Source organism: Anolis sagrei, chromosome 2, assembly GCF_037176765.1.
Source record: "Anolis sagrei isolate rAnoSag1 chromosome 2, rAnoSag1.mat, whole genome shotgun sequence".
NCBI lineage: Eukaryota > Metazoa > Chordata > Lepidosauria > Squamata > Dactyloidae > Anolis > Anolis sagrei.
Window position 1 is genome coordinate 96044246 of NC_090022.1, and position 16485 is coordinate 96060730.

General features: G+C 38.7%; 1 protein-coding gene across 1 annotated transcript in view; it reads right to left on the bottom strand.

The window, feature by feature from the left end:
• Positions 1-3700: 3700 nt before the first annotated feature.
• The window catches only part of NR3C1 (nuclear receptor subfamily 3 group C member 1), a 63363-nt gene continuing 50578 nt past the window's right edge, over positions 3701-16485 (bottom strand). The window contains exons 7-9 of the mRNA XM_060765178.2: positions 14937-15067; positions 12898-13055; positions 3701-10293 (exon numbers count right to left, since the gene is read on the bottom strand). Coding sequence (XP_060621161.1) covers positions 10141-10293; positions 12898-13055; positions 14937-15067 — 442 coding nt within the window. The 3' untranslated portion in view covers positions 3701-10140. The remainder of the gene's footprint in view (positions 10294-12897; positions 13056-14936; positions 15068-16485) is intronic.

Genomic DNA, 16485 nt, shown 5'->3' on the forward strand with positions numbered 1-16485 from the left:
GTGATAGACACTCCTTCTTTAGAGGTTTATAAACAGAGGCTAGATGGCCATCTGTCGGGGCACTTTGATTGTGCTTTTCCTGCATGGCAGGGGGTTGGACTGGATGGCCCATGTGGTCTTTGCCAACTCTGTAATTCTATTATTTTAGTGTGGGGTCTTGCTAACTTTTGACGTTTAGTATATTTGTTATAAATGATTTTAATAACTTTCTGTTAATATTTTAACTATATTTCATTTCTGTATTTGGTAAATGGTACTCTAATAGTAACTTTAATAATAAATTGGTAGGAAATCAATATAACATTGGTCAGAATCCTGTTGAAAAGTTATAAACATGCAATATAGAGTTATGCACGTGTCTCAGTTTTGCATTCACAATCTCTCTGTAACCCTTACTTTAGGAGCATGTAGAGGCTCATCTGAGATGTGGTGCGGCAGAATTCCAATGATGTCATGGACTTCTTAAAAAAAATAAACGATCCTGGAGTATATCAAGCCTGAAATCTTCCTAGAAGGAAAGATGCCTAAACTGAAGCTGTAATACTTCAGCCTTATTTTGATAAGACATGACTCTCTAAAAAATACAATGTTTTGTAAGATGGGAGTACTACAAAAAGAGGAAGACCATATTCCAGATGGATAGTCACAATCAGGGAAACTGCAGCTCTGAGTCTGCAAGACCTGAGCAGGTCTGTTGATTAAAGAATGACCTGAAGGTCTCTGATTCCCAGGGTAGCCATAAGCTGAAGTTGACTTCAAGACAGATAAAAACGAAGGACCATGAAAATCCCCAGCCCCCACTAACCGGCAGCAGCTACTGTCATCAGTAAGGCTGTTCCCGTCAATTAGAAAATTTGTTTATTTATACATTTACGACATTTCTATCCTGCCTTTCTCAACCACGGAGTAGAGTCAAGGTGGCTTTACACATATGCAACTATCTTAAAAACAATGTACAATTGAAATAAACATTTTAAAATAGAATTATAAAATGCTTTAAAACATATAAAAACTTTTAAAACAATAACTTCACCATTAACCACAGTATCCACAATCTTAATTCAGGCAGCTCCAATAGCTGTTGCACATAATTCTGTATCTATCTATTGCAGAGGTTCTCCAAAGGCTTGATCACAAAGCCACATTTTCACTCTTTTATGAAAGGTTAGGAGGGAAGGGGCTGACTGAATATCCCTGGGGAGTGAATTCCACTGCAGAGGGGCCACCACTGAGAAGCCCCCGTTTCTTGTCCTCACCAGTCACGCCTGAGGAGGCAGGATTGAGAGCAGGGCCTCCCCAGATGATCTTAAACACAGAGGTAGTTCATAGGAGATGGAGATCCGTTTGAACAGGTAAACTGGGACAGAACCGTTTAGGGCTTTATAGGCTAAAGCCAGCACTTTGAATTGTGCAGTCAGTGGAGCTGACATAGGAGGGGGGTTGTGTTCTCCTTGTACGCCACTCTGGTGAGCAATCTGGCTGCCGCCAATTAGACCATTTGAAGCTTTTGAACAGCCTTCAAAAGCAACCCCACATAGAGCACACTGAGGGAATCTATTTGGGATGTAACCAGAGTGTGGACTACCATGGCCAGGTCTGATTTCCCAAGGTATGGGTGCAACTGGCGCAAAAGTTTTAATTGTGCAAATATTCCCCCGGCCACTGCCGAGACCTGGGGTTCTAGGTTCAGCAATGAGTCCAAGAGAACCCGTCAAGCTGTGAACTTGCATTTTCAGGGGAGTGTAACCCTGTCCAACACAGGCTGTAACCTTATACCCTGTTCGGCCTTACAACTGACCAGGAATACCTCAGTCTTGTCTGGATTCAATTTCAATTTGTTCACCCTCATCCAGACCGTCCGGTTCGGGACCTGAACAGCCTCCTTAGTAGCAGGTGGAAAGGAGTGATAGAATTGGACCTCATCTGTTTACAGATGACATTGAACTCCAAAGCTCGAAATGATCTTTCTCAACGGCTTCATGTAGATGTTAAGCAACATGACGGACAAATATTGAACCATGCAGGACCCCACAGGACAATGGCTGTGGTGCCGAGGTGGTGTGCCCCAATACCTTCTGGGAACAGCCCTCCAGGATGGATCAGAGCTACTGCAGAGCAATACCTCTAAGACCCATTCCTGCTAGGCATCCCAGAAGGATAGTCTATGGTATCAAAGGCTGATGAGAGGTCCAGCAGAACCAGTCAACAGGGACACACTCCCCCTGCCCAGATCCCTGCATAGATCATCCACTAAGGTGACCAAGGCTGTTTCAGTTCCATGACCCAGCCTAAAGCCAGACTGCGCCGATATAGATAATCAGTGTCTTCCAAGAACACCTGGAGTTGCGAGGCCACCACGTTCCATGACTTTGCCCAAAAAGGGAAGATCACACAGGTCATTGTTCAGTTGAGTAGGTTCTAGTGATGGTTTCTTCAACAGCAGTTTTATTACAGCTTCTTTGCTGGCTGGAATCTTGTTTTCCCGTAGGAAGTCATTAACCACCACCTTCACCTTCATAACTGGCTGATGATCCCTCTCCCCCACACATGAGCAGGAACTGTGGCACTGTTCATTTTTCTACCTGTTGCAACAGAGATTGCACGGGGGATGGGATGGGGCTGCCAGTCTGTTGCTTCTCAATCAAAAGAATAGAGCTCCATTGATCATAGCAGATGATGCCTGGTAAGTGAGGATTGGGAAGGGATGCAGTGTAGGGCACCATAACAATGTTGTTAATGCATATGTAAATCCCCCAAAGGATTCTGGTCATCGATTTCAGTGGTAGTGTGGTATACTAAGACAACATCTCTCAAAGATTCAGTAAATGCCATTTGAAGACAAATAACACATACCTGAGGAGTTTTCAGGAGAGCTGGGATTCCCAAAGGAAGTGCAGGAGATAGGTGGAGGTGTCCCAGCTTTTCCTTCCCCAATAGACAAAAGGTGAGTGAGGTAAATGTATATAACGGTCAGCCTGAAACACTCCCATCTCCACAATGCTCCATATCTCCATGCTAAGGCAGCAATCTAACTTAATTCTCTATAAGAAACAGCTGTCATAGAATGGAACTATGGAACAATAACATTCGGAATGTTATGCTCACCCACTAACCAAGGTGGGTGAGCAACCAACCACTATCATTGGACTGCAATAGTAACTTTCTTCACTAATTTGTTGTGGTTGGTAAGTGTGAGATATGCAAAGCATCTAGCCAGGTCTTTACAGCCAGATGCAGATCAAAACATCTTCAGCTGAGATCTGCAGGGATCTCAGCAGAGTATACCATCAATTTGTGTGTGACCACATGCCTCTCAGATTACCTTTGCTCTCCACCAATAACAGAAATGCCACAAGGGTGTGTATATTGCTGTAGCACTATGCTGGGGAGAACTGTGGGGAGTGACAGAGAACACCAACCTCTGCCAAGAACCAAAATGAGACATACACAGGCATAAGGTGGATTTATGTCTGTGTATGTCACTAACAGGGTATCAGCCTACAAGTGTGTAAATAAACCTCAGGACAACCAATCTCCAGCAACCCCTTCTAAAGCAACTGAACACTTCAAATGGTTCAGTGGTCAGAGGTTAGCTTAATAATATCCAAGCAGATAAACAAATGCACTTAAGTTTTTGGCACTGTGTAAAACAAAGCAAAAACAACCCCCAAAACTTCTATTCCAAAGGTATTTGAACATATCATGAAAAAGCAATTTTTATTATGTCATTTTGTCCACGATTTAGCATTGCTGTAAATGGCATACATTTACTGCAACTTCTGTACAGATGTGTGGCTTTGAATTTACTAGAACAGCAAAATTTAAAAGGAAAAAGAAAAAGCTCAACAGTTCCACATAAGATTTTACAGTCCAACATTTCACTGAGGAGGTGAAAAGACAGTTACTACAGACTTATTCGGCATGAATAGAAAACTACAACTTTTATTTTAAACAGGAGTCACTTGTTTTAATTTTTTTACACTGTTTTGAAATTACTGTGATAAAAAGTAATGAAAAGGCTTTTTAATAATGCCATACACCAGCATAATATAGCATTTATCCCCATTATATATCTTTTGGAGAATATAACAAAATAGAATGTTGACACACTACTGAATCCGTGCTATTAAGCCTGCTGGGGTGGTGTGAGTAGGTGAGGGAAAGATGACTAGTTTTATACTTTTTCTCAAATCTGAAAACAAGACTTTAAAAGGGATCATTGAATGTTTTCCACTAACTAATATGATGCTTCTTTGTTGCCTGAAAGTATTGTTCTTATGAAACAGCGGTAGTGTAAAAAAATAATCTTAGTACATCCATAGTAGTAACATCCATAGTGATTTCAATATGGATCAGGCAGTGGATAAAGTTAGTTCTGAAAGAGGCTGAAGAATCTGGTCCCTTTCTACAAAGTACTTAATAAGCATACACTTTTAAAGTTAAAGTGGCTCAAACATCACAGCCTTGCCACTTATTCTCATAATTGCTTTAGTTAACTCCTTTACACTTGGAACAGACTCTCAAAGGCAATTATGAACTAACAGGTTGCTCACCCTAAGCGTGGTGGCTGTTAATCATCTGTGAATGCACACAAATTGATCTGATCTGCCTCTTCAAAGAGTAGCTATTCCGCCTCAGAATAGGTCAGACCTATTTCTACGTCACACAGACCACAGAGAAATATCACCCCATGTTTTACTCCACTTCCTCTCTCGCACATTTTCCTAAAGCACTGGATGCCTATTACACTGCAGTGCTTCATATCCTCTCAATTTGTGCGTATTTGTTTTTACAGTGAAGTGGCAAGAGGAAGGCATAAAGATGGAAACGGCAAGATCAAGAAAGCTCACACTGCTTTATCCCAAGAAAGCATTAACAAGCAGGAGGAATCAAATAACTATATTTTAGGCAGGTTTCAAGATTTCAGAGTGGAATGAAAGTAGACACTAAAGCAGTTCTGTAGAAGCTGAAACAATGAGGGACAACTAACAATGCCATGGTAGATTCCATAGAACACTGCCCATATGCAAGCAGGAGGAAATCTTTGGATTTACTTTCATCTGGCATGCGCATAGTAACAACCCATCTCCACACAGGATACATCTTCTGCAGAACCCTTTCATCTCCAACTCTTTTGGAGGATTTAAATAGATCTACAGGAATAAGGACCCATTATATAGGCCCGCTATATCAAACCAATACTTGTTTTGGGGGTGGAGTGGGATGTTCCCTCGTAAAGACTGTCTTTTAACAAAACTAGAGTGGTGGGTGGATGGGTGTCAGTTGACCATGCAATATAATTAAAGTGGGTTTTTTTACAAGTGTGAAAAAGTTGGTTCTTCACCTAATCATAATTCACACTAACAACAATTTTCTGCGTGCTGAATAAGATGAAGTCTTGGATAACCTGGCCAATGAACCTGGTGCTGCTAGGAATTTGCAAGCAGTTGTGCATGTATAAGATGTGTGCAAAGAGGGCTGTCCCAGTACACCTTTCTCCATTCCCTGTTACTCTGTTGTTCCCAATATACAGTTATGTTGTAAAGCTAAGAGGTTGCAGACTAAAAGATGGGTTGGCAATTGTTTCTACACTTGTACACACTTTGTACTCCTCTGCTGTTTTCAAGATAATCTAATACTGGATTTTTTGGTTTACTCTGGCTGGCAAGACTGGCAAACTAATGGTAAGCACATTTACTTGGAAATCAGTCCCACAGATCTGAATCGGGTTTACCTCAAAAATAGGTATGCTCAGGTTTATATCCTAAGGCTCTAATCCTTGATTTAGTGATACAGGAGCTGTAATTTTTTTCCTCTGCAAGTGCATGCCCTAACACATCCTGTGAACAACTATTTCTAACACTTGTCATGTGCCATTCTTGCATATGGCATGCATACAGTATCTGGGGCTATCCAAATCCCTTCCATGTCAGCATGATATGGCAAGGCACTGAAGAGACAGAAGTCAGAATTTTCCCTGCTTTATTTGAAGTGCTGATTTCCCCCAGCATGAAAAAGACTAGCCAGACAAGAAACATATGTTTTGCTGAATGCTTATGTACTTTAGATGGCTTGTGTTTAAATCCTTAACAACATATTAAAGTTTTAAAACTTCTTTTCCAGAATCAGCGTTTACATTTTTTAAAAGAAAAACTCCATAAACTGATCAAATACATAAAATCAAGAATAAGAGCCTCTTTCCCATCACTAAATACTTGTATGCATGTAGTCATAGTACTGATTTCTGTACATCCCACTTGTGTTGGTAAACAATCACACATACTTGTGTCAAAGCCCACACTACTAGCTTTGTTAAGCTTGGTATCAGGTGCTAAAATGCTTAATACATGTCACTTCCCAAGTGGAACTTTCCATATTTTCTCATGCGATATCTTTTCATGACCCTTTTTTGGGGGGAAACCAAATACTTGGGTCTGTTAGCATTAGCTAAAAACAGGCAGAATACACATTTTCATCCCAACAGTTTGCAAACTACTGTTAAAATACTTTCCGAAGCTTAGATAAACTGTTAAACATACATACTTGTAAGAGCTTATTCAAGAAGAAAGACAGGTTGCTTACCTGTTTCTGGGTGTTCTTTAAGTGGTCATCTATGCACTAACACAACTGTGTCCTATGCCTCCTAGAGCTCTAGTCAGGAAGCTGGCCCTCCTAAGGAAAAAGCTCATAGAAAGATACACAGAACACTCTGAGCAAGGAGGCCTGTCCACAGTAGTGCTGTAAATATGTGGAACAGGCACTTATTCTCCTCCTTCCCAGCAAGGTGGGAAGCAAGACACTTGCCTCTTCCCCCACAGAAATGTAGGAGGACCAACCCTTTGACTAGAGCTCTAGAACATTCCTACAATGCAGAACATAGATGCAGCACTTCATTGTGGGGCTGCACAGAAACCACAAACGCGAATGATTACTGTTATTAAAAGGTGTTATTTTATGCCCAAATACTGGCTATAGCAGCTGGGGGAGAGTTTCATTTATATGCCTAATTTTTTAAAAGAAAATTAAGAAAAGACAAAAAAAAAAACAGGTAAAAATCCTGCTTTTTAAAACCAGGAACATTTTTGTAGAATAATTAGAAATGTATTTAGTAGACTGTGATCAAACTATGCTCTATTATTTACATATTGCTGGTACCGGTATGCATTTTATTGCCAATTTTGTTTAGCTGTTTTGCTGTGCTCTGTGAGGCTATATGTGAAAGTAATCCCAGGTAGTGTGAACATATGGGCAAATGTGTACATGCACACACTACTTCTATTTTCTGTTTTTAAGCTTTTTTGCAGTAGGGAGGAGGGGGGTCATCAAGTAAACCTGCACAGTTGCTGCAGGTTTAGCCCTGGAATGTGAGGGGATCAAGCACACAGACTGTGCTTACAGCGGTTAAACGGATTTAGGTTTCAGCCCCAGGAGCTCCCACCAAATATGAGTAAGTGCCTCTAAAATTAAACAAAAAAGAAAGAAAAGGAAAACAACAACACCAACAACAGAAACAACAGAGTACCATTTTAGAAACTTTAGAACAATGCTGCTAGGATTAATACTTCCAGACAAACCACAATTTGTATGGGTTACCATTCAACACATTTGTGACCCCTAGAAAAAATATATCACGTCATGATAAAGCAATCTGTCATCTAAAAACCGTTCTTATGATACACTATACAAGCTATTTTACAATAATCTGATAAACTGCTTTAAAAGCTGTAGTAGCCCTTCCTTGTTTATTCAAACAACACTACCAAATTAAATACATTTCAAAGTACAATTAATCAAAATATAGTAGTAGCGTTATAATGTCTTTTCTTTGTTTACATTTGTTAGGTTATTAAACCCTGTAATTTTTGCCCCAGAAATATTTAGGCCACAAAGAACAAGTGCTTTCTCTTCCCCACCCCCATCCTTTAAAGTGACTTTATGTTTTAATTTTTCTGAAAATTCGTAAGTGCTCAGAGGATGGGCTATTACAGCTTACAAATTGTTTAAAATATAAATCAATGATAACAAGGAAAAATTCACAGGACATACATGGTTGTTTTATGGCACACTAGTAGTTTGATACAGAAGGGTTGGAGCTATACAAGGACAACTTTCTACTCTAAGCCACAAAATCAGTAGCGGAATCGTCATGTTCTCTAAGAAACAAGGTAGGTTTCATTTAGGTGGTAACAAAAGTGAAAATGGGTGTGTAGCCATACATAGGTCTGGGACCTTTATCTTCCAAAAGAGGTTTCTTCTTCCTGTAGTTTGGTCTATTTTCTATTCTGCATAAAGTTAAAAATCTTATTTGAAGTAAAATCTTTTATGAATCTTTATAAACATAATATATATTGGGCATAATTACAACTATTTTGTAAATCAATATTATTTATATATATGTATTTATATATAAAGTATGCATACGTGTACATACACACACATATATACATATGTTTGTTTGTGTGTGTATATATATATATATGTATGTAGTTCCTGACCATTAAAGTCAATAGAAATGTAGCTATCAACATAGAATGGAGACAGGGTTGTACACATTTGCCCCAGTCCAGAGAGTGATTTGTAAGCAGAAACTGGCTTCTTTCTGGTACTTGATCCATTTTATGGGAAGTACAAAAAGCTGCTGTTAGTCCTTGGGTTCAAGAGCCAGGGTATTTTTGCACTGGCATGCACCACTTAGCAGATGATGAGAACTATCTGCTTTAAGCCAGTCTAAGGGTCCTCATCCCCTTCCTAATAGGTGGTCAGAACTGGCAGTACTGGTCACATCATGAGAGGAGGTAGGAGACTTCTCTGGAATTTGGCCATTGGCTGTAATCCAGCAGAATATTCTGAGAACCCCATAGAGGCAAATTTGCACTTTGAGGTGAAAAATATGAATTGGTTACTAATATAGTTCTCCTAACTGAAAAAGAGCAGATTTTCCACTTTGTAAGTAAGTGGATGGAGAACAGTTAGACATACCAATTTCTGTGCATCAGTTTTGTTCTGCACATTACAGCTATCTGGATTGTGGCACTGTATATATAATATACATCTGACACACAAAAAGTACACACTTATATGGCAATAAATGGAGTATGGAAAAATGTTAATTTTTCCATACAGAAGTAAACTTTTAAACAATTATGCATATTTTCCTGAAGGTTTCCTGATGGGCAGCCCAGATTGATCTTTTTAGCATCAATTCAGCCTACAATTCTTAGAATTATGGCTATTGCATTAAATGCAAATATGTAGGCTGCTTTTTTTTTTTAAATAATTATGTTCACACCCCTATTTAAGACAGAGCTAGTTTTTAATAGCTCACAGAACATGTTTGACCGATATCAAAGTAAGCAGTTCCAGTATTCAGGTTAGATTTGGAATACGATTCAATCCCTATTCCGCACTGAAGAAGGCTGAATTTATAGGCCAATTTTAGAAGAATTACTATGACTGCATCAGATTAGAAAAGCCGACCTATAGTCATATGAGTATACTTAAAAGATTAATATCTAGAGGTCATTAAGCTATGAGCTGCCCCACTTTTAAAAAACAGCTGTACAATAGGCATCCTGAAGTTTACAAAAATTATGTAAGAAAAAATGAGCAAGCTTCACTGTATATAAAGTTAAAGGAAATTGCTAAAACCAGACAGTAATAGCTATAAAAGGCACAACTTCCCTTTTCTGATATACAGTTGTAAACTTTCTTCATATTACATGCATAAATCAAAAAATGCTACTTTAACTATACAAAAAAATCTATACCAAAACAAAAACCTATTTTTTAAAAATCCAGCCAACTACAGAAATTCCTAGCAGAATGTTGACAATGAGGATTCTGAACTTGACACCACTGCTTTTGGTGTATCCTATACTGCCAATATGATGGTATATGTGGAGAAAAAAATCCCAAGCCATATTTCCTTTTCTTCTTCCTGTAATCATTCAGTTTGAGGCATCTGCTTCTGAAACCTAGGTCTTGGCCCTCTGTAAACCACATGTAGTGCATAATTACAAAACAAAAACAAGAACACCCAATATAATTGCAAGGACAAAATTAACAAGTCTTTTAGTTTATATATAAAAAAGAAGCTATAGTTTGACTTTTTCTTAAGGCAATCTATCTGTATTAAGGCAGTCATTTCTGATGAAACAAGAGTTTCTTGATATTCCCATTTGAATATTTTGGTAACTGATTGCTGATGATTTCTGCCAACATTTCTGGAAACTCGATGCTCATGGATTTATCCAAAAACGTTTGGAAGCAGAAGCTTAAAAGATTCTCAACCACCTGTAATTGATAAGAGAAAAGGCTGAAACCAGATTTCAAATGCACAAAACTAACTGTAGTCAGAGCGTTGTGAACAAGGTGACATTTTCAATATTTCTGTGTTTATTGTAGTAGTAGAAATTAGGATCAACATAAATAAAATTGATAAAAGAATATTTTCTAAATTCAGATATTGGACCACATACACTAACTAGGATCTGAGTCCCAAATATACAATCAGTACTTTACAGTATTTTTCCCTCCTGCCTGGCATCTTCTCAGCACTCTCGATTTCTCTAGCTGTCTCATCATCCTATACTCTAGTATCTGTTGATCCAGACATAATAATATACTACAATTAACATGAAAATGGTGGCTAGCCTATTCAATGTTTGTCTAAGTGGTGTCACCCCAGGGATAGCATGTACTTCAATACACTGGAGACTACATTTGGACCAACATGAACTTGTGCAACTTCTAGTACCTTTTCCCATGCTAAAGCATCACCTACCTTACAAAACACATCTGAGGAGATGTGGAATAGATAGAAATTGCCTCTTTTTTGTTAGTGGAATGACACCACAACAAACAGTTTCAGAAAAAAACCCACAATTTTAAGTTTTCAACTTATTCACTACACTAAGCACTAACTGAATTCCTTTCCTCACAGTCTGGACTGCAATGCTTCATTTCTAACAAACGGGGAAACATGCTGTGCACTGTCTATATTTTGATGTTTAAACAAGTAAACTACTGTATTTTCTGGCATACAAGACTACTTTTTAACCCAAGAAAACATTCTCAAAAGTTGGGGGTCGTCTTATACTAAGCCAGACTCGCAGTCGTCACATATGGTGAGGGAGCTCAAAAACTGCCATGGCTGCTTCCCCACCATATGTGGTAAACCATATGAAAGCAGCAAGGGTGGTGCAGTACAAGTATGGTAGAAGAAAATCCACCCACCAGGATTTGTGGAAAGAAGTGATTTAACATGGTCCCGAGGTGAGGGGGTGCCTCACCGGGAAGGTGTAAGTGAAGGGAGGAGCAAGCTGCAGGCGTCTGGGACGTTCAGGGTATGGAAAAAAAGAGATAGAGCGGTGTTGTGCCCAGAAAAGCACACCTCTTTCACCCGTCTGGCCCGCCCTTGTAGCCTATTACCATACACCTCCCTTTTCTGCCTCTCATATCTCGCTCCTGAGGACTGGAGTGAAGTGGCACAGGCAGAAATGTGCAAGATCTGTGAGGCAGAGAAGGAGGTATGGTAATAGGAAAAGTACCATATTGAAATAAAATCTGATGTTTTTAAAAAAATTTATTTGGTGTGCGTTGGAATAGAGGTAGTCTTATATGGCGAGTATATTCTAAAACTCTATATTTTAACTGGAAAAGTTGGGGTCATCTTATATGCCCAGTCATCTTATAAGACAGAAAATACGGCAATATACTGAATTCAGCATGTACTAATTTGGTTTTAGTACTACATTCTAAGCACTGGTCCTCTCTCAGCACCTGTTAACATACATTTTTTTCTCTCTAGAAATACATGGCTGTTATTTGGTGATCAAGATTCCAACAGAGCATATGCCACAACAATCCTCATAACAAACTAGAGGCTGAAAATGGTTGAAAATGGCCTATTTTTATGGTAAAGGATAGAATGGCTTGAATCTTGTGAAACATACACAAGTGTACCCTCACCTTATGCTTGTGTATGCATTTTTTTGATTGCTGCAAAGGTTGGTATTTTCCTCCACCCTCTAAATGATCGAAGCTCCCTCACTCCAAGATTCATGGTTCTGCCTCCCTGAGCAATCATTCCGTGACTGGTGAGGGCTACAAGGTATCAGAGAAGTGCCTGGCTATGCCCCAAGCCAAAACCAGACAGATGACATCTTCTGCTGATATCTTGGATGAAGATACTACCAGCCTCATGTCTGGATAGGGTGCATAACTATTCAGAGGAACTACCGCAGCAGAAGCACAAGTTCTAGTGAATGGACAACTGTGGCAGAATCCTACTGCAGAGCTCTTATGCTACAATGGGCAATATAGAATTTCAGTCAATATGTACACACCTTGACATTATTTTAAAAATCTTAAAATATGTAGTACCAATATAGAAAAAAAACTATATACAGCCCAATCCCAGAAAAGTCTATAGGAGGAAAATCTGACTGAGCCTGTGAAACTGCTGGAGTTGTTTATTAAACTTGAATTACTATCAAAATGTTATTTCTTACTCTTCTGCATCCTAACTTATACAGACTGAATACAAGCCATAAAGATCCCATCTTAGTGTTTTTATCCCCAAATAGTAATAGGCATAATGCTGCATAATTCTTTTTTCATCTTCAACGTAAGCCCAAAAATATGTCTTCATAATAAATTTGGTAATCTTATGTTTGCCTCTTCTGCACTTAAATTATGAATAATCAGTTTCAGGTTCATTTTTCTTCGATGGGGTTCTCCACTCTTCCAGATAAAAACACACCACAGAAAAACTTTAAGTTAAAATGGCAACAATGTTAATACCTAAATGGACTTGTCAATTGCTAAACCGTAGCCATCTTTGCAATCCTTTGTACAGCAGGAAATGTGTGGAAGCAATAAAGTTAAAAAACTTACATCATGCATGGAATCCAAGAGTTTTGTCAGTTGATAAAACCTCTGCCAGTTCTGGCTGGAGTTCCCTTCTCTCTTCACTATGGCTTTCCCCAACTCTTTGATGTAGGTCATACGAATTTCATCAAACAAGGCCTGACTCCTCAAGCCCTCCTTGGGAACTGAAATTAAAACTGAGTTTTCAGAATGGCCAAACCTTCATGAAATTAAACATTATCTTTTCACACTCATAGTAAGCAAGAAAAGAGATACTTTAAATTGTAGTTACTTAGAGGCAGTGTAAAAGGTTTTGCATCAAGTAGACATTAAAGTTGATATCACTGAATCCATTCAAGTTACCATGATTTGTATTCAAAGATGCCTGAGAGCAAAAGAAAATGTCTAAAGCAATATAGAAAGTTTTGTGGTCTTATCCAGCCATATATAGACGTTATTTTCTCTGTGTTTCCAGAACAATATAGTTATTGATTCCAAGTTACATCACAAATTCAGGCGTATTAAAATTCTGGATTACTGTAATACACTCTACGTGGGACTGCCTTTGAAGAATGCTCTGAAACTTCAGCTGGAATGCCCTCCCTAGAGAGATCAGGCTAGCCCCCTTGCTTCAAGCCTTCCGTCCCAGTTTAAAAACATGGCTTTTTAAACAAGCCTTTGATCTTATGTAGGTTTTTTAGGATTAGTCCAAGGACTAACTGTTGGCGTCATGTCAGCACTGGGCTGTGTCCATTGGAAACAACTTCTTTTTTATCCACAGCTGGGACTGCATTTTATGAATTTTAATGTTTTACATTGTAATTATGTATATGTGTGATGGTAACTCTATGATTTCATCATTTTAGATTTATGTATTGTCTATATGTATTTTGTTAGCCGCCCCGAGTCCCTTCGGAGAGATGGTGGCAGGGTACAAGTAAATTATTATTACTATTATTATTATTATTATTATTATTATTATTATTACATGGGTGACAGCATACCCTTGTACAAACCTGTCCGGGCACTGAGATCTTCAGGAGAGGCGGTCCCACCTCCATCTCAAGCTCAGTTGACAGGAACGAGAAAGCGGGGCCTCTTTCTTGGTGGCTCCCCCTTGACTATGGAACTCCCTTCTTCCCAGGGAAGCCAGAATGGTCCCCTCACTACTGTCCTTCCGGTGGTAAGCTACAGTAAAACCTATTTATTGAGGCAGGTTTCAGGGGGTGCTGTGATTTTTAGTTTTGAATATGTTCTTATGAATTTTAACTGAATTTTAATACCAATGATATTTAATCCTGTATTAATGTTTGTATATTTTAAATTGTATTGAAACACTTTTAATTTAAGCTGCTTTGAGTCTCCTTTTGAAGAAAGAAAGTAGGATGTAAATAAACATAAGCATAATAATAGTAAAAGGTGCATTCTAGTAAGAATGCAGCTCTCCTTTGTCTTAATTTTTATTTACATAGCCGGGGAAGTTGTGACTCTCCCTCACTGTTTAACTCTGACTCCCTTCAGTTACATAAGCAATGGTTAGGAATGATATAGTTCCATCAACATCTTAGGAGACAGGTGAGCATAGATTTCCCAATCATCGGCTTACAAAATAACTTTTTTGGCTGTAAGTCTGAAATTATAGGCTATGATAAAATATTTTCAAGGCTGAGCATTTCTGTGAAAGCAAACACCTTGTGAATAGGTTTTCGTTCTGCTGATATTATTAACTGTCAGAATTGAACAATATATGAAATTAAAAATAATTTTAGAATACTTTTGGCACCCCTTTGTATAGTATGTGGTGACTGTCTTTATATACAAGATGTTATTATTCACATTGCCCATAGGAAACAGCCTATCAATAACTACGGTCATAACAAAAGTCTATGATTCTATTACCTTTTTTAGAACTGGAGCATGGCAAACTGTGTTTGAGTGAATTAAATTAGGCTTAATGCTACAAAATTAACAATTCAGTGATGAGGAAAACTACAGTTTCCATATTGCAAATCTGTATTCAACCAAAACAAAACAGAACACTAGAAAAAATATCACTTTCCACCTACTTGTAGAGAGAAGCAACAAGGTTTTCATGCAAAGATATTCTTCATATGAAACTTGAAGCCGGGCCAGCTCATTAGTGACCACCAGCAAACGTTTGCATTGTTCATACATACAAGGTAAATTCATTCTTTGCCTGAGGAAAGAGCAAACATAACAACATCAGGACTGGAGCAAAAATCTCAAAGTTCTCTCCATCTCTCCATGTGAGTGTGCTTGGCCTCACCACTTTGTTTTCCCAAGAACTCTGTATTTCACACATACTAATTGCTACTATTTTTTCATAGTGAATACAATGCTTTTTCAAGTGTACCTATGCAGTCTAATAATTTGGAGATGGCCAAATGAGCAATTAACTTAAATTGCTAAGAATTACATTAACTTATTCTAAAATTCTCTACTGGTCAAGAAAACAACCAAAGTTAAAACTTGTTCAACTACAAATAAGGTGTTTATGCCTGTGGGTAGTGGACGGGGTATGGTGAGGGATCAGAGCTGGATTCAGACCTGGTGGAATCAAAATCCCCCTTTTTTCTTGAGAGGTTCCCAGAAAAGCCCTGTAATGGGAGTGAATATAGTAAATGTTTCTCTGACATTAAAAAAAAAACGGGTACAGGTTGAGCATTCTTTATCCAAAACTTCAAAATACTTTAAAATCTCATGGATGGTGGAGACAGTGATACCTTTTCTGGTGCTTCAACTTTGTTTCATGTAAAAAATAATTGAAAATATTATGTAAAATATTCTATCAATCCAACGTAGGGGTTCTCAAAACCCTTTCAGCCACAGAGCCCTTTTTGAAGCCAAGGTTCCTCGTGCAGCCCCAAGAAATGTTTATATATTATGTAATATATAAATAATGTATGTATATAAGGCATTGGCAAACCTTTGGATACAGGGACGACATTGTGTTTTAAAATTTGACAGATGGGCTGGACTAGTGGCAGGTGGATGCAAAATGTTTGTGGGAACTAATTAAAAAATATGAACAAATTCCTATGTACACTGCACTTATCTCATTTGTAGTGCAAAAAGCAACAACAACAAAAAACCAATGCAATATTTAAAATTAAGAACAATTTTAAGCAACATAAATGGGTATGATCCTGGAGGATTGTACCCAGTTGCTGAAGCTGGGGGACACTTCCTTGGATCCCTGACCATTGACCTGTGGGTCCCACAAGGTTCCATTCAATCCCCATGCTTTTCAACATGTACATGAAACTGCTGGGTAAGGTCATCAAAGGTTTTGGCGTTTGGTGTCATTTCTTTCTATGCAGATGACACTCGACTCTATTACTCTTTTCCACTCAATTTCAAGTTAGCCCCCTGGATCCTGGAGCATTCCATCAGCAGTGTGATGGACTGGGTGAAAGCTAACAAACTGAAGCTTAATCCAGACAAGACAGAGGGCCTTCTTGGTCAGTCAGGAGGCTGATTGGGACATAGGGTGGCTACCTGTGCCTGATGGGGTTACACTCCCCCTGAGGACACAGCTCTGCACCCTGGGGATCCTTCTGGATTCAGCACTGACGCTTGATCTTCAGGTGTTGG